We start from the raw sequence: 17131 nt of genomic DNA, 5'->3' as shown, positions 1-17131 counted from the left end.
TAAAGCTCTTAACCACCAAATACGGAAATGTGGGAAGGGGAGCTAAAATTGCAGGACACATCCTGCCTACCTACGCCGGCCTGGAAGAAAACAGACGACCAGGTGAGATGGCAGGGGCAGGACTTCTGCTTAAAATGAATCCTGGGACAATAATAACACCTACCTTTCACTGGGCCCTGACTTCGTGCCAGACACTATGTAAAGGGACTTTACGTTTAATCTTCACAGTAACCCCTTTGAGTGAGGTACCGTCATTACTCCATCTTACTGATGAGGAAGCTGACGCACGGAACTGGCCCGAGACCCAGGGTCGACTCAGGCCAGCCCTACGGCGGTGTGGTGGCTGCCCACGTGGCGCCCAGGAAGAGAAAAAATGGCGGGGCGGGGTCGGCAGACGGGGGCGGGGCCAGACGGGGGCGGGGCCAGGCGAGGCGGGGCGGGGCCAAGGGCCGCAGAGCCTGGCGCGTAGCCGGCGAGATTTTGGTGGGGTCGCACCTGTTGCGTGACTCCCCCATAGTCCGGCCGCGGAAGTCCGACCCTGAATGCCCAGGGAGTGTTGAGAGAAACGTGGACGAGTTCCGGGTCCCGCTCTCTTGGGAGCACGTGGCCTACTCGCCTCTGGATTGCGGAGTTGGGTGGTCGCGACGCCGGGGTCGTCTTGAGGCCAGTCCGGCTGCCGAGGTCTGCGGGAGTCCGCCTCCGGCCAGCTGACAATTTTTAAAGACTACCTTACTTCCCCCATCTCAGTGCCCGGGCGAGGGTCCTTGGAACGACTTGGCCGGGGTCTGGGCTCCGACCCCCCTGCCCTCCCTCAGGACCCGGGCTTTCTGGTGTGCAGACCCTCGTGGGCAGCCTCCCCTCGGGACTCAGGCAGCATGGCCTCAGGTGAGTGTGTGTGCGGGTGTTGGAGGGAGGGTCTCTGGGACAGAGAAGTGCTGTGGCCAGGGTGACAAGAGAGTGGGAGTCCCAGCGCAGCCGGCAGGACCAAGGGAAGGCGGTCAGCTCCTCCTAGGAGGGCCTGGGGAGCAGTCAGAGTGTGCAGAGACAGAGGAGAAATCCGAAGAGGCTGGGGTCTCTGTCCCAGACCCCCAGATAAGGGGATCTCCTGGTCTTCCTAGGAGGTACCTTTTTGGCGACGGTGGAATTTTCCCAAGACAAGCCCCTCCCTCCTGGGCTGGAATTCTCTGTTCTTCCCCCTCCTCCCAGAGCTAGGCTACCCCTGGAGCTGAGGGTCAGATGGGGAAGGAAAAGGGGTGCTGGGTTTTCACGGAGTATGTAAGCCTGCCCTGCCCCGGTAGGACTGTGAGCTTGGGCTCGCTCGCGGCTGAATTCCTGTTTGTTATTCTCTTTTCTTCCAGGCTAGCTGGAAGGACCAGCTAGCTTGGACTTTGGCTTGTTTGCCCTGGAGCCCTGGCATGATGGGGTGAGGGCTCTTGGGGGGTTAGTGGAGAGCTGGGGGCTGGCCCTTCCCCGTCTTGTTTTCTGCCCACCCCCCTCCCCCGCCCCCCGCCAGGCCCAGACATCATCAGTCACGTCACTCCAGGGACTGAGGAGGGAGGGGAGGAATAAGGGGCAGAGATGGAGGCCCCACTTCCCGAGGTTGCCTAGACAACAGGAGAAATCGTGGCCAGGGCCTCTTCCGCCTGCGGAGCCGCTGCTTCCTGCATCAGTCACTCCCGCTGGGGGCGGGGCGGAGGAAGGGGTTGGATGTGGCAGAGCCAGGCCCCAGCCGGTGCCGCTCAGACTCCCCCGCTGTCGCCGCCGTGGTCCCAGCCATGGCATCCTATCCATCTGGCTCTGGCAAGCCCAAGGCCAAATACCCCTTTAAGAAGCGGGCCAGCCCGCAGGCCTCCACTGCAGCTCCAGGTGAGTGTGTGCTTCCTGGCCTCAGGATAGATGCTAGGCTCCGTCCCGCCACCTCTCGCCCAGGCGGCTGGTCCCTCAGAGGGGGCCACCTCCTCCCGCATCCTTCTGCCGTGGTGCCCCTCAACCTCAGTCCCAGGGATGGCAGGCTTGGAAGGTGGGGTAGGGGAGGCGGGGGTGGATCTGAGATGTCTGTGCCAGGGATGCCATCCTGTCACAGCAGTGGGCATGGTGTGGGTGCAGCAAGAGGTGTGTATGCACACGTGTCAGCGTGTACATGTGCTAAGACTGCGTGTGAAGCCTGTGTGAATGGAGTGGGGGGGGGTGTGGGACTGACTGCTTTGCGGACTGGCTGCTGTGACTGGCGCCTGTGCCTTTACCAGGCGGGCTCAGGCTGTTCTCCTGTGGCTAGCTCCTCTTTCCAGCACCCCACCTCTAGATCCCCTTCACTGGGGGTCTGACATCTGGGCACAACCATTGCTGGCTGGCATCCCACAGCTGGGGGCTTGACTGTATCTATTGTTTACTATTTGCTCATTCCTGGTCTATGTTGTGAGCCTCCTTAGGAGCATGGGGTGTCCTTGGTCAGGTCTGTGCAGGGTTCAGCCTGGGGCTGCTGCCCGCACTGCGTGTGCTCCTGCACCCTTTGGTTCGTCTCCCACTCTAGTAAGCATCTCTGCACCATTTGGAGCAGGCAACGTGGTGCAGCAGTGCTTGTCCCAATGAGGGCTTGGCTGCCTGGCTGTGTGTTTGCAGAGGGATGTCTGCCTGCCGTCTGCCCCCAGGCCTTGTGGCTAAGGAAGGACCCACCCTGACTCTGATGACCAGATAGTGCTGACTGCTCCCACCCCTGTAGCAATCTGTAGCTACAGCCCAATTATCAACATCCCCTATTGTTTCACTGAAGATGCCTGGTGCAAGGTCTGCACTGTCCCGAGGTCTGTGCCATCCAGAAAGGGTGTCCTCTGGGTGGGTCCCTCCCTGGCCCTGTTTGGGTCAGCAGTAGGGCAACCGGTACGGATCTAGCCAAGAACCAGAGACCCTTTGGTGGTGAGATGGTAAGAGCATCTGATACTTGTGGGTCAAAGCCGTGGACACCTCCGTGCCTACTGACGCAGTCCTGGCAGTGTGTGAGGGGCTCCTGGTTGGGAGGGGAGATGGGGTGCTCAGAATCTTGGAGTTGGTGGGAGTGACTGTGGAGCGGCCCCCTCTGGCTTTTGCTTGACTCCTCCGTGAGTGTGCAGTGCTGGCCCCTAGAGAAAGGACCAGTAGGGAGCTGAGTCTTCTAGGCCTGGCCTCTGAGAGCGTAGAGGTTACTACCCGTGTGTCACCTTCAGTGAGCCTGTAGCAGCCCTGGAGAGTGGCTTGGCAGCCTGGGGGGATGGCGCTGGCTGTTGGAATCTGTCCTGCTCACCCCAGGATTGCTGTGGAGTCCCAGACCCCCCTGCTAGGAGAGAGGCTTGAGATTTGGGCCTTTGACTCAACTCCTGGTGACCCAGTATGAACCAGCCCAGGGGGTCTGCGGTCTGCCTCCTCTAGATGAAGTTAGAAGTGGTCTGGGGCCATATGTAGGGAGGAGGTGTGTAGAATCAGGGTTCTTGGGCAAGAAAAGATCTTACACTCTGGGGGTGAGGCAAGTTCCGCTCTTTTCTTCCTCTTCCCATGTCCTTTTCCAGGTAAGAGACAGAGTCACCCCCATCTCCACCCCTGCCAAGCTCACTGCCCTTTACTGGCCTTCGCCTTCGTCCTGCACTGGGCCTTCCACCATTCTCAATGGGTGGGGCGACAAGTAGAAAGTATTTGAGGGTCCCAGGAGTTCATAACTGTAGGCCCTCGCCTCAACACAGCCTGGTGTTTTTGCAGAACACTTGCAGAGCCATTATCTGTGAGTCTTACGGCAGCTGTGGCTAGGCAGGAAGGGACCACATATTGTCTCACTTGCAGATGAGGACCCAAAGCCTCCCAGAGGTAGGTAGAGACCTGCCTGTCCGCAGGAACAGTATCAGACCCACGCCCTCCAAAGTCTAGCCCCCTTTCTCCCGAACTTATCCTGGACCATTTGTCCCGTCCCTGATGATGGCTTGGAACAGGCATTCCAGGTCCAGGAGCCCGCGAACCAGTTCCCTGAGCAGCTGGGTAGCGGGGAAGCCTCAGTGACTGGCCCCAATCTAGACTGGGCCATTTCCTCAGCTGCCAGCCAGCTCCTTCCCCAGCAGAGGCCCTGTCTCTCCTGAGGGACCCCATAGTCAGGGCCCAGAGGACAGTGATGAGCAAAAAGGCCACTGCCAGGGGAAGCCGACGTGGGGCTGTGGGTGTGGAGACAGCCGCTCCCCTCCTTTTTCTCCCCTCTTACCCTTTGGCAAGCCAGGCCCTGCCCACTGGCTGTCCCCTAGGGCAGTGGATTTTAAGGAGGCTTGGCTCCTCCCTGCTAGTCTGGCCTGCCCAAATCAGCCTACCCTGCTTCTCCCCCAGGAGCGTCACATCTGGCTGGGTCCTCCCTGGCACTGTAGAGGTGAAGGCCCTCTGGTTCTGGAGTTCATCTTCTAAGTCTGATGCGTCTTCCCTTGGTTTCTGGGCTCCCTTGAACTCCACTAGCTCCGTGCTCACAGCTATCTCAGGGTCTCCCCTGCTTGCAGCTGCACTTGGTACAGCCTGTGCCAGCCCCTGAGGGACTGGCTGCAGCTTCACTGGCAAACAGGCGGGCAAGGGGCACAGGGCTGCTGGCCGGAGCTGCCTGCACTCTGCAGGTAGGGTTCAGGCAGGGTCCAGGGGGTGCAGGGGATGGGGTCCTGGACCTGGGGCAGGCCCCTCCCTCTTCCCTTTGTCCAGCTTTGTGACCAGTCCTGGAGTATCGGGAAATAGGCACAGAGACTTTAAGGCTGTCTACCAAGGCAGATCCTGTAATCCTTCCCTAAGCTGGGGTAGAGGGTGCTGGAGGGGAGCACTCCTGACAGCGGCTGAGAGAGCCAGTTTGGTGTGGAAAGCTTCCCACTGGGGAACTGGGGCTGCTGAGCCCAGGGAGGGTCCTTTGGGGTAGGCTGGAAGCCTTGGCAGGCTCCAGAGACCCAATTCACAGCCCTCGGGTGCCAACCTCCTGGTGGTACAGATGAAGAGTCTGGTCCTTGGTGGAGGTAGACCCCTGGCTTCTGACACCCCCTTCCCCAGGGCCCTCCGTGGGGCCTCCAGCCCAGGTCCTGGGGCCTGAGTGGCATACACTGTGGCAGCTCCTTTTGGAGTCGCAGGCTAAGGCCAGGCCACATCTTGGCAGCCCTGGAGTCCTGGGGGAGAGGGCAGGCCTCCAGGGAGGAGGTAGGGTTCCCCTGCCAACCAGGCCCTCTGCTTCCTCTCCTCTTCCCTTGAGGGCTGGTGCCCAGGTCAGAGCTGAGCAGTGGCTGTGGCTTCTCTTGGGCTGCACGGGTCTAGGATGTCAGGCACAGGGTCCTGCCCCTTTGAGTGGAAAATCTGCTAGTCCAGGCTTGGGTCTGATCCTGGCTTGCCTGCTCTGGGAGCTGCAGGCTGGGGGTCCTTGGTGTGGCCGCCTGGTCCTTACTGAGTGCCTGGTGTGTGTCTCTGCGGGTGTCTGTGTGCGTATGTGCATGTGTGTGCACATGTACACAGGTGCACCTGCCTCTGGGAGGTAGTCACGTGGAGATTCTCATGGCCTGAGGGAGCAGGCTTTAGTCCCGGAGTCAGTTCTCATTCAGGGAGGTAATGAATCTACCCATTCTAGGGGCAGACTCAGAATCCCCACCCTGAGCCTGGATGGGCGAGGGGTCCCTGTGTGAGAGGTGAGGGTGAGCTCTTTGGGAGCTACATAACTGCTTTCCCGACCCTGGGCTCTCTCAGGAGCTGGCCTAGGCAGGGCAGGGGCCCAGGGCTTTCAGGGGCTGCCCCTCCACCATTTGACCCTGGCATCACTGTCTCTGCAGAGGCTCGGGGTGGTCTGGGGGCCCCTCCGCTGCAGTCTGCCCGATCCCTGCCGGGCCCCGCCCCCTGCCTCAAGCACTTCCCGCTCGACCTGCGCACGTCTATGGATGGCAAATGCAAGGAGATCGCCGAGGTATCGCCTGGCACCACCCGCACCCTCACCCCGTGTCTCCACGCCCTGCCTCTGCTCCCCACACCCCTCACCTCAGCTGTCCCCTCACCTCACGCTTGGCTATCTCCTGATCCTCAGCCTCTCCCAGGTACCCCTGGTCCTGCTGCCCTCACCCCATCCCCAGACTCTGTAGGAGAGGGCCCCAGGGCGGAGGGCCAGCCGCGCTGATCTTCCTTCCCTCCCCCCAGGAGCTGTTCAGCCGCTCGCTGGCTGAGAGCGAGCTCCGTAGCGCCCCGTATGAGTTCCCCGAGGAGAGCCCCATCGAGCAGCTGGAGGAGCGGCGGCAGCGGCTGGAGCGGCAGATCAGCCAGGATGTCAAGTGAGCCCGGCAGACAGCTGCCTAGCCTTGCTCCATCCCCGTCCAGACCCTTTCAGAGCCCCTTCTCTGCCCCTGTGCCTCCCACCCTCCCCTGGGGGTCTGCACAGGGAGCATAGAGCAGGGTTAGAGTCCAGCTGCTAGTTTCTGTTCTGTCTTCTAGCCGCTGGTGTGGCCGGGTCATGTGGCTTCACTTATGGGTCTGCCTTCTCATCTCTAAAGTGGGTGAGAACGGCTCAGGGTTCTGCAGCTCTGCCTTTGAGGATCACATGTGACAACCTGTGCGCACAGCACCTGGTGTGGTGCTGGGGCCTGGGAGCAAGGGCAGGCCCTCGCCATCTGCCTGACCTCTCACCCCTCCTGCCTCTAGGCTGGAGCCGGACATCCTGCTTCGGGCCAAGCAAGATTTCCTGAAGACGGACAGTGACTCGGACCTACAGTGAGGAGGGCAGAGGGGTGCGGGGCCTGTGGAGCTGCAGCCTGCCCCTTTGCCGGCTCTAACTCCCTCCCTTCAACACCCCCCTGCAGGCTCTACAAGGAACAGGGTGAGGGGCAGGGTGACAGGAGCCTTCGGGAGCGTGATGTGGTGCTGGAACGGGAGTTTCAGCGGGTCACCATCTCTGGGGAGGAGAAGTGTGGGGTGAGTGTGGGGCAGGGCCTTGAGGCTCCATCACCCGTGTCTTAGTGGGCTCCCCCAGCCTGGGGGTGGGGCTGGAGAGGGCGTTTCTCTTTCCAGCAGCTGGAGGGGCAGAGGGGCTGGCTAGAGCCACTTGATGTGCTGGACGAGGGTGACCTGAGTGTTCCTGGGGGTCAGGGCCTGCAGGAGTGGGGGATAGTTTGGGGTCTAGGGTACGGCCTCAGGGAGGAGGTCTCTGAATCCGAGCCTGAGTAGAGTGGTCATATGTCCTCATCTCCAGGTGCCATTCACAGACCTGCTGGATGCAGCCAAGAGTGTGGTGCGGGCGCTCTTCATCCGGGAGAAGTACATGGCCCTGTCCCTGCAGAGCTTCTGCCCCACCACCCGCCGCTACCTGCAGCAGCTGGCTGAAAAGCCTCTGGAGACCCGGACCTATGAGCAGGGCCCCGACACCCCTGTGTCTGCTGGTGGGACCCCCCATCTCTGCCCTACCCCACGTGCCCTAGCCTCCTGGGCTTCCTGAGCCTGGTGCCTGGGCACCTCTGCCCTGCCTGCCTCTCCCTACACCCAGGCTCCTTCCAGCCTCTTGGTGTGCAGGGCTGGAGGTTGGGCAGGAGCTGTCTGACCTAGTGGGTCTTCAGCATCTCTTGCTGTCTGTGGGGTTTGGGCTGGGCAGCGGGCGGCTTGGAAGAGCCCTGCTCTGATTTTACCCTCTGTACTCACCCTGCAGATGCCCCGGTGCACCCCCCGGCGCTGGAGCAGCACCCGTATGAGCACTGTGAGCCCAGCACCATGCCTGGGGACCTGGGCTTGGGTCTGCGTATGGTGCGGGGTGTGGTGCACGTCTACACCCGCAGGGAACCCGATGAGCAGTAAGAGGGGTGTGGTGTGTGTTGGGGGGATGCAGTGCAGGAGGCTGCATTGGCTGGGAGAGGCCAGAGGGCCGGGCTGGCTCTCCTCACCAAGCTCCCTTCCATGCCAGTTGCTCAGAGGTGGAGCTGCCATACCCTGACCTGCAGGAATTTGTGGCTGACGTCAATGTGCTGATGGCCCTGATTATCAATGGCCCCATGTGAGTCCCCTGCCACCCCAGACACTTAGCTCGCCTCCCAGCCCAGATTCTCCAGCCCCAGCTCCGCTCCAGACTCCTGTCACCTGGTGTCCTGCCCTTCCTAGTTGCTGAGCTCTAGACTTCCCCGCAGTCTACTGCCCTCTTGGCAGCCTCCCTCCTCACCCTCCCACCTGCTCCCTCCTCACCCTCCCACCTGCTCCCTCCTCACCCTCCCACCTGCTCCCTCTGCACTGTTACCTGGGCCCTCCCCAGGTGCCTCCCTTCAGGGCCTAAGTCCCTGCCTTGTTCTCCTCATGCCCAGAAAGTCATTCTGCTACCGCCGGCTGCAGTACCTGAGCTCCAAGTTCCAGATGCACGTGCTACTCAATGAGATGAAGGAGTTGGCCGCCCAGAAGAAAGTGCCACACCGAGATTTCTACAACATCCGCAAGGTGGGCCCTCAGCCCATGGTCTTCTCCATGTCCTGATCCCACACCCCTGCCCAGCCTCCTCGTCAAGGGCCAGGCCCCCCATGCAGCATCCAGGACAGAGGGTGCCTTCCCATCACACTGCCCTGGGCCCCAGACCTTCCCGGCCTCCGGTGGACCAGCAGCGTCCTGTTCCACCCCAGGTGGACACCCACATCCACGCCTCATCCTGCATGAACCAGAAGCACCTGCTGCGCTTCATCAAGCGGGCGATGAAGCGGCACCTGGAGGAGATCGTGCACGTGGAGCAGGGCCGGGAGCAGACGCTGCGGGAGGTCTTCGAGAGCATGAATCTCACAGCCTACGACCTGAGTGTGGACACGCTGGATGTGCATGCGGTCTGTGCCAGTGGCGTGGGCTGTGGGACTGAAGTCAGTCAGGGGACCAGGAGTCAGGGGTGACCTGAGCCTGCCCGTGTCTCCCAGGACAGGAACACTTTCCATCGCTTTGACAAGTTTAATGCCAAATACAACCCTATTGGGGAGTCCGTCCTCCGGGAGATCTTCATCAAGACGGACAACAGGGTATCTGGGAAGTACTTTGCTCACATCATCAAGGTAAGGAGGCAGCCCTCCCTGCCAAGCCTCGAGCCTGAGGATCTGGAGGCTTCTGTGGGGTGAGACTCTAGGAGGGTGGGCAGATGGCCCCTGAAGAGCTCTGACTCAGCTCACCTCATGTCTAGGAGGTGATGTCGGACCTGGAGGAGAGCAAATACCAGAATGCAGAGCTTCGGCTCTCCATTTATGGGCGCTCGAGGGACGAGTGGGACAAGCTGGCGCGCTGGGCCGTCATGCACCGTGTGCACTCCCCCAACGTGCGCTGGCTGGTGCAGGTGCCCCGCCTCTTGTGAGTGTCCCTTGGAGTGGGAGGAGAACCTGTGGGGCCATGTCCAAGGGGTCAGGGCCTGCCTCCTGCCCTCCTGGGATGACTAAGCCTCCCTTGTCCCTGCCAACCCCTCTGAGTATGAGGAAGGGCTTCCTGGTCCTACCCATGGTCTGTCCAGCCTGGCCCACCTGGGTATCCTTGCTTTTCCAGTGTGGTTCGGCCTCCGTGCTCTTGGGCTGAGTTCTGACCCTTACTGGCCTGCTGGGTTTCCTCCACTGGCCCTGACTTGCATATACCTGCGTGTTATGTCTTGCCTGCAGTGACGTGTACCGTACCAAGGGCCAGCTGGCCAACTTCCAGGAGATGCTGGAGAACATCTTCCTGCCGCTGTTCGAGGCCACCGTGCACCCTGCCAGCCACCCAGAATTACATCTGTTCCTGGAGCATGTGAGCAGGCAGCACAGGGCTGGGTACGGGGAGGACAGCCGGCCCCACGCCTAGCTGCAGTTCTGGGTCTGACCCCAGGGTCCTGTGCTAGGTGGATGGTTTTGACAGCGTGGATGATGAGTCTAAGCCTGAGAACCATGTCTTCAACCTGGAAAGCCCCCTGCCCGAGGCCTGGGTGGAGGAGGACAACCCACCCTACGCCTACTACCTGTACTACACCTTTGCCAACATGGCCATGCTGAACCACCTGCGCAGGTGCCTGCACCACCCAGTGTCTGCTTGCCACGCAGTCTCTTGCCCCACAAGCCTCACTCTTGGCACCCTGGGCAGGGGCCACCAGACCTCCGACCTGCCTGCTGCCTGGACAGGATGGTTCTTTCTCTGCCCCTGGAGCTACATCTCTCAGCCCTCACAGCCAGCCCTCATCCCGGGCATGCAGTTACTGGCTGGAGGACATATGTGTGCTGGGTTGGGGGGTCAGGAACCCCAGTGAGCCTAGGTGATCCCAGGCTCAGGAGCTGACACTGTCTTCATGTCCCCCAGGCAGAGGGGCTTCCACACGTTTGTGCTGAGGCCACACTGCGGGGAGGCTGGGCCCATCCACCACCTGGTGTCAGCCTTCATGCTGGCTGAGAACATTTCCCATGGGCTGCTTCTGCGCAAGGTCAGCGTCCGCACCCCCCAGCCTTCCCTCCCAATTGTACACCTTCCTCTGAACCATTCCGGCCCTTTGGCACCTGATCCTCCTTCCACCCAACCCTCAGTGGATTCTACCTTCCCCACCCCAACCTCCAGCCTGGAGCTGCAACTTCGATTTTTACTCTAATTCATTGCACATCAGGCCCAGCCTGGATTCCCCTCCCCCTGCCCTCTGGTGTGGCCTGGACCCCCAGAACCACTGTGCCCTTCCCAACCTCGAGACTACCTGACAGGCCCTCCCTCCCTGTTGCCTGCCCAGGCCCCAGTCCTGCAGTACCTGTACTACCTGGCCCAGATAGGCATCGCCATGTCCCCGCTCAGCAACAACAGCCTCTTCCTCAGCTACCACCGGAATCCGCTACCGGAGTACCTGTCCCGCGGCCTCATGGTCTCCTTGTCCACTGATGATCCCCTACAGTTCCATTTCACCAAGGTCAGAGCCGAGCAGGCAGCCAGGCGAGCGTCCGTGCGTCCGTCCCGGGACGCTGGGGTCTCCGGGTTGGTGCTGCCCCCTGCTGGTGGAGCATAGCAGGCCAATGGGCAAGTCCTGCGGAGGTGGGGGAGGCAGGCAGGGCCAGCGGGCCGGGACGCGCTCGGCTGAGGGAACCTGGCCCGTGCAGGAGCCGCTGATGGAGGAGTACAGCATCGCCACCCAGGTGTGGAAGCTCAGCTCGTGCGATATGTGTGAGCTGGCCCGCAACAGCGTGCTCATGAGCGGCTTCTCCCACAAGGTAGGACAGCGCCTGCCTGGCTCTTGGCATGACCGCTTTCCTCCCCTCCTCCGCATATGGGCTCCTGATCTGTCTCTGGGGTGGCTTGGGGTGGGGCACAGCCCCTCAGCGCAGGCTGCAGCCCTGTCCATTACCCCCGCGTCCTACAGGTAAAGAGCCACTGGCTGGGACCCAACTATACCAAGGAAGGTCCTGAGGGGAACGACATCCGCCGGACCAACGTGCCAGACATCCGCGTGGGCTACCGCTACGAGACCCTGTGCCAGGAGCTGGCGCTCATCACACAGGCAGTCCAGAGCGAGATGCTGGAGACCATCCCGGAGGAGGCGGCCGTGGCCACTAGCCCTGGGCCTCAGTGAGCCTGGCCCCTGCAGCGCCAACCACATCGCAGCACTTTGATCACGTTTTGTTCTCAGACCCCTCCCATGCTGTGTGGTCTCTGCATGTCTCCATTCTTTTCTGTCTCTGTCTGTTTCTTGCATGTCTCTGACCATGTCACTGTCCCTGGGCCACCTAGTGAAGGCAAAGCCTGGGAATCTGCTCATTGTTGTTTGGCCTCAGGTAGCACCTGACCGCCCAGGTACTGAGGGCTTCCCATGCTGGTGGCCCTGTCCTGGGATCCTCAGAAGCCTGACTGTCCTACGGGTTTCTCCAGTGTCCACGGGGGATTGGGATGGTTGTCGGGGGCCGGCCCCTCTAGCCTTTCATGTCCTGCCTGGACAAATCTAAGCTTTGGCCAGGGCTGAAGTTTAGGCCCCTGTTTTATGTAGCCAAGGGGCAGGCAGGGGACCTGTACACCTCTGCTGTGGGCCCAGGGCTGCTGAGGGTCTGTGGGGCTCCAGCAGCTTTGCACTGGGTAGAGCTGAGCTGAGAGCTCAGTCATAGCCCTGGGCTTCCTGGCCTGAGTGGGTAGACGGAGGCGGCAGAGGTGCTGGTCCACATCTCCGCCAAGTCACTGCCCGGCAGCTTTCTCTCCGTCCTGTCTCCAGCCCACGTGCTCCTTGGGTGTCAGCTTCCCGTGCCTCTGTGGGAGAGGGCAGCTGCCTTGTGTTCTGTCTGGGGCCACGGCCTCTGCAGGGTCCTGGGTCTGCCACTCAGCCCTGGGAGTGGTGTTCCTAGTGCGGTTCCCAGAGCTTTGACCAGATCCTGATCCCAGCTGGCCCCTGTGTTGTGTTCCAGACCGAGGCCTTTGCTGTGAACTTCAGTGTTCCGTATGATCCATCTTTCCTAGTGCATGAGAAATAAAGATTATTTAAGTAATGAGGCAGGTGGGGTTTCTGTCGGGAGAGGGAGAGCCCTGGTGGGAGGTGGCTGTGGATGGAGGTGCAGTGCATTCTGAGGGGAGGGACTAGGCTTGGGTGATGTGTGTGTTGTGCACGTGGAAACTGACAAAGCTGTGGGCAAGAGGAGACGCCGACCGACCCTCATCCAGCCTGTCCCCTGTGAGGGGGACACCTAGCCCCAGGTCTGCAGCACATCCCTGTCATGCCAGCTTGGGTGCTGGTGTCTGTTTCCCACCCTGTACCCTCCCCTCTTCCAGCTGTGGAGGGGAAGACTGGGAATATGCACCCACAGGCAGATCCGAGGCCGGGGGCTTCTGGGAGTCTTGTTTAGGTGGCCCTCTTCAGGGCCTAGTCTCAGAGATTCTGATTCAGTAAGTGGAAGGTGTGGCACCGTCTGCAAACTCTCGGGCAGATTCTATTGCAAGGGGTTGGAGCAAGCTGGTGCAGTCTGATTTCAGCCTCCCCCCACCGCCTCAGCTTCTGTCCCATGTTTAATACACAGTTTCTGGAGCACCTCCCTGGCACAGAGGTTGCTGGAGGCTGTTGCCTGGGTAAAGAAGGAGAGTGGAATGTGCTCTGCGCTGTGCAGGGTCCTGGGTGGGCGGAGAGAAGTCTGTCACTGTCCCTGCTGCTGGCTGGGGAGGCCTGTCCACCCCTGGCTGGCCGCCTCAGAAACGATTAGCCCTGGAACAGCATGAGCTTGTGTAATTGAGGGCCTGCCCAGAGCCAGAGCAGCGGGAGGGGGAGGCTGGGAGGCTGCTGGCTTCTCCTCCCTTCCCGTCAGCCGCTCTCCCCGACCCCTGCCTTGTTCAGCAAGCAGGTCTGCACCTGCGCGTCCCAGCGGGGGTCTGGGCAGAAGCTCTCATCCCTCCCCACTTCCCAGTGGCCAAGTCCCCTCCTGGTCAAGACCCAAGGCCCTTCAGTTCAGAGGACACCCCTTGCCAATTCATTCTGGCCACTTACATGTCACAGAATTGAACACTGGAGCCCTGTGAGGGGGGGAGGTGGAGAGTCCAGGGCCCCTCCACCCACACTGGGCTCAGCTGCCCAAGGATCCCCCTTTCCAAGGGTGAGGAGAACTCACTTTTCAGGTAGGTGAATAATTTAATAACACAAGTGAGCTGGGGCTTATTTTTGTTTTAACAAGGAAGCAGGATTAGAAGATCTTTTTTTTTTTTTTTTCCCTCCCAGATCCCTGTTCTTTATAGAAGATCTTTCTAGAAGGTTTTTCAGAGGCAAGAACTGCCTGTCCCATCTTCCAGCACTTAGGACTCCATATTTACTCGTGGAATTTGTCATTTAATATAATCCTTCAGTTTAGTTTCTTATCTCCTGTTTTTCTTAGTGTGTGCTGAAGCCTAGCCCTAAGAATATTACTAATTTAAAGTTCCTTAGCTGCCTCTCCATGGTTTATTTTTGAAATGAGGTCTTGCTCTGTCGTCCAGGCTGCAATGAACTCCTGGGTTCAGGCATCCGCATCCTCCCACCCCGGCCTCATGAGTAGCTGGGACTACAGGCACGTGCCACCTCTAGACAGGGTTTCACCATGTTGCACACAGGCTGGTCCTGAACTCCTGGGCTCAAGTGATCCCACAAAGTGCTGGGGTTACAGGCGTGAGCCACTGCACCCAACCCACAATTTATTTTTTAAACAACTTGCCTCTGGTTTCTTAGTTTCTCAGAAATTTCTCTTTCAAGTATTTATCAAGAGAAAATAATCTTAAAACAGTAAGGCTTTAATACTTTTTCCTATCTGAAAAGAAAATCATTTTCATTTAAAAATTTGGAAAATACAGAAAAATAGGAAGAAGTAGAAAGCCCACTCATAATCTACCAGTTTCACCAGATATTTGCTGCATGCCTGAGATATATGTAGATATTTTAATACGTATTTATGTATATGTATTCCTTTCTGTTCTTTTTAACATGGTATTTTTGAGTTGAGATCACATGTATAGTTTGGTTTTTCTTTTTTCTTTTTTTGAGACAGAGTCTTGCTCTGTTGCTCAGGCTGGAGTGCCATGGTGGTACGATCTCGATTCACTGCAACCTCCACCTCCCAGGTTCAAGCGATTCTCCTGCCTCAGCCTCCCAAATAGCTGGAATTACAGGCATGTGTCACCTCACCTGGCTGATTTTTGTATTTTTTTTTTTTTTTGAGACGGAGTTTTGCTCTTGTTACCCAGGCTGGAGTGCAGTGGCGCGATCTCGGCTCACTGCAACCTCCACCTCCTGGGTTCAGGCAATTCTCCTGCCTCAGCCTCCTGAGTAGCTGGGATTACAGGCACGCGCCACCATGCCCAGCTAATTTTTTGTATGTTTAGTAGAGACGGGGTTTCACTGTGTTGACCAGGATGGTCTCGATCTCTTGACCTCGTGATCCACCCGCCTCGGCCTCCCAAAGTGCTGGGATTACAGGCGTGAGCCACCGCGCCCGGCGACTGATTTTTGTATTTTTAATAGAGACAGGGTTTCACCATGTTGGCCAGGCTGGTCTCAAACTCCTGACCTTAGGTGATCTGCCCACCTCAGCCTCCCAAAGTGCTGGGATTACAGGTGTGTCAAGCTTTTTTTTTTTTTTTTTTTTTGAGACAGTGTCTCACTCTGTTGCCCAGGCTGGAGTGCAATGGTGCAATCTCAGCTCACTGTAACCTTTGCCTCTACCGCCCAGGTTCACCTATTCTGCGTCAGCCTGCCAAGCAGCTGGAATTACAGGAACATGACACCACCACGCCTGGCTAAATTTTTGTATTTTTAGTAGAGATGAGGTTTTACCATGTTGGCCAGGCTGGTCTCGAACTCCTGACCTCAGGTAATCCACCTGCCTCAGCCTCCCAAAGTGCTGGGATTACAGGAGTGAGCCACTGTGCCTGACCCTAGCCTGTTTTAAAAATTATTTTAACATAAGTCTTTCCACATGTCATTAAAATACTCTGCCAATATGAATGTGAACTATTGTGCACCACCCCCTGGTGAGCCTCCCATGGTTTATAATCACAGCTCTCCTCTGTTAAGAATAACCGTGGCCCTGATGTGACCAACAGTGTGCACTCTGGGTTTGACTTTTGGCTCCACCACTTTCAGGCTGTGTGACCTTACGAAAGTTACTTCCCCTCTCTGTGCCTCCAGGTTCTCACCCATTTCATGGGGATAACAATAGCACTTTCTCACAGGTTGATTTTGGATTCATTCAGCCACTAGATAGAAAGCACTAAGCAAGAACTCAGTAAATATTAGCTATTATTATCTTTGCATAAAGTTCTCCAGATTATTCTCTCAGTCTGGATGCCCAGCGTGAAATCACCAGGTCCAAGGTAGAATTTTTTTTACTGTTCTTGATAGAAATGAATCAAAGTATGTGAGCTGAGATAAAAAGTCATTTCCTTGCCCTCCACACTAACTGGCCACCTCTCTTCTTTTGGAACTCCGCCTCCCACCCCTCCTCTCAACCTACTCTGTGTGCCTTCGTGTGTGAAGGAGCTCATAGCTTCTTTCTAGTCAGGGGCCAGATCTTACATGGAATGGTGGGAGGGGGGAGGATGCTGGGTGGCAGAGGGAGTAACTGAAACAGGCAACCCAACCTGCCTCTTTCCAGTGTTTGGGACCTGTCCTGAGTGAGGTTGACACTGGGGACTGTCCCTCATCCGTCCCTAAAGCTTTCAGGCTGGGAAGTAAGAGGGCCGGGTGCCAGGTCACATCTCACATGCCCTGCACGGGGGCACCTCTCTGTGCCCACTCCTGGGGGAGCTATCTAGGCCCCCAGGCTGGGGTAGGGGAGGGGTAAAGGTGTTTGGCTAGGGTAACAGTAATCCTGATTTCTAAGCCCGACATCAGAACATTTATTCGGTCAAAGTATTGCCTCACTTATGAATGTCTTCATATGAGATTCCAAGAAAGGTTTAAGCATTAACTCACTTTGAATCCAATGTTTGACAAATCACTTTGTTTTCAAAATGAGACTGCCATTGCCCAAGTGAGGATGCCCTGGACAATCTGGGGTGGGTGGTCTCTGCAGCTGGACCTGAAGCAGGCAGCCTGCTAGAGATGGGGACATTCCAAGTGCCTTTTTTGTGCGCATACTTGTCTTCTCCTGACAGACCCTCAAAGCCCCCCTGGACAACATGGGAGCACTGAAAGAAAAACTTTGAGGCCTGCAAAATATGAAAAAAAAAAAATCAAAGTTGAAATTGACAAATGTTTAATGAAATGCCTTCAGAAAGTAGCATGCCAATTTTAATATTTGTTAAGTCACATGCCATTATATTTGGAAACAATTTGTAAGTTGGATTTTTGACATGAGTTCCAGAATATGCAACATGATTTAAGAGAAATTATAGCCATACTCATAGTCAAATAATCTCAAATGCAAATTTCTAAAAACCCCTTTAAAGCAAAGCAGAGTTATATTTAATGAGGAGGTGTGGGTGCATTTTAAGTGCAAGTGAGGGTGGGGCCTCCAAGAATCAGATGCAGGGTCTATAAAGGACTTGCTTAAAATGGCTCAGCCCCACAGTGCCGCTCTGGGCCGGAGGGGTCGGCTCAGTTCTTGGTCTTGCTGTCACCTTCCGCTCTCCTGGCTCCCTAAATAGACTAGGCAGATATGGAGCAGCTCCTACTGCCACTGGCACCTTCCCTGAATCTGTGCAATAGACACACACAACTGGAATTTCTGTCTCCCCTTTGTGGATGAGA

General features: G+C 57.8%; 1 protein-coding gene across 5 annotated transcripts; it reads left to right on the top strand.

Annotated features, from left to right (window-relative positions):
• Positions 1-441: 441 nt before the first annotated feature.
• Positions 442-12416, top strand: AMPD2 (adenosine monophosphate deaminase 2). Of its 5 annotated transcripts, none has more exons than XM_003933411.4 (18): positions 442-885; positions 5793-5923; positions 6151-6281; positions 6649-6717; positions 6807-6918; positions 7196-7382; positions 7646-7787; positions 7898-7987; positions 8289-8418; positions 8598-8792; positions 8880-9011; positions 9137-9300; positions 9600-9726; positions 9818-9981; positions 10270-10390; positions 10685-10858; positions 11046-11156; positions 11306-12416. In XM_003933411.4, exons 1-18 carry the CDS (start codon positions 876-878, stop codon positions 11513-11515), a joined length of 2400 nt encoding a protein of 799 aa, XP_003933460.1. In that variant the 5' UTR covers positions 442-875; the 3' UTR covers positions 11516-12416. The 5 variants fall into 5 exon arrangements, with proteins under 5 accessions (XP_003933460.1, XP_074237392.1, XP_003933459.1 ...); XM_010343998.3 differs by lacking the exon at positions 442-885 and adding an exon at positions 1563-1866; XM_003933412.4 differs by lacking the exon at positions 442-885 and adding an exon at positions 1874-4610.
• Positions 12417-17131: the final 4715 nt, after the last annotated feature.

The sequence above is a fragment of the Saimiri boliviensis genome, chromosome 11, assembly GCF_048565385.1.
Source record: "Saimiri boliviensis isolate mSaiBol1 chromosome 11, mSaiBol1.pri, whole genome shotgun sequence".
In the NCBI taxonomy this organism is placed as follows: Eukaryota; Metazoa; Chordata; class Mammalia; order Primates; family Cebidae; genus Saimiri; species Saimiri boliviensis.
The sequence above is the reverse complement of the archived record's forward strand: the minus strand, read 5'-3'. Positions and strand labels throughout refer to the sequence as shown.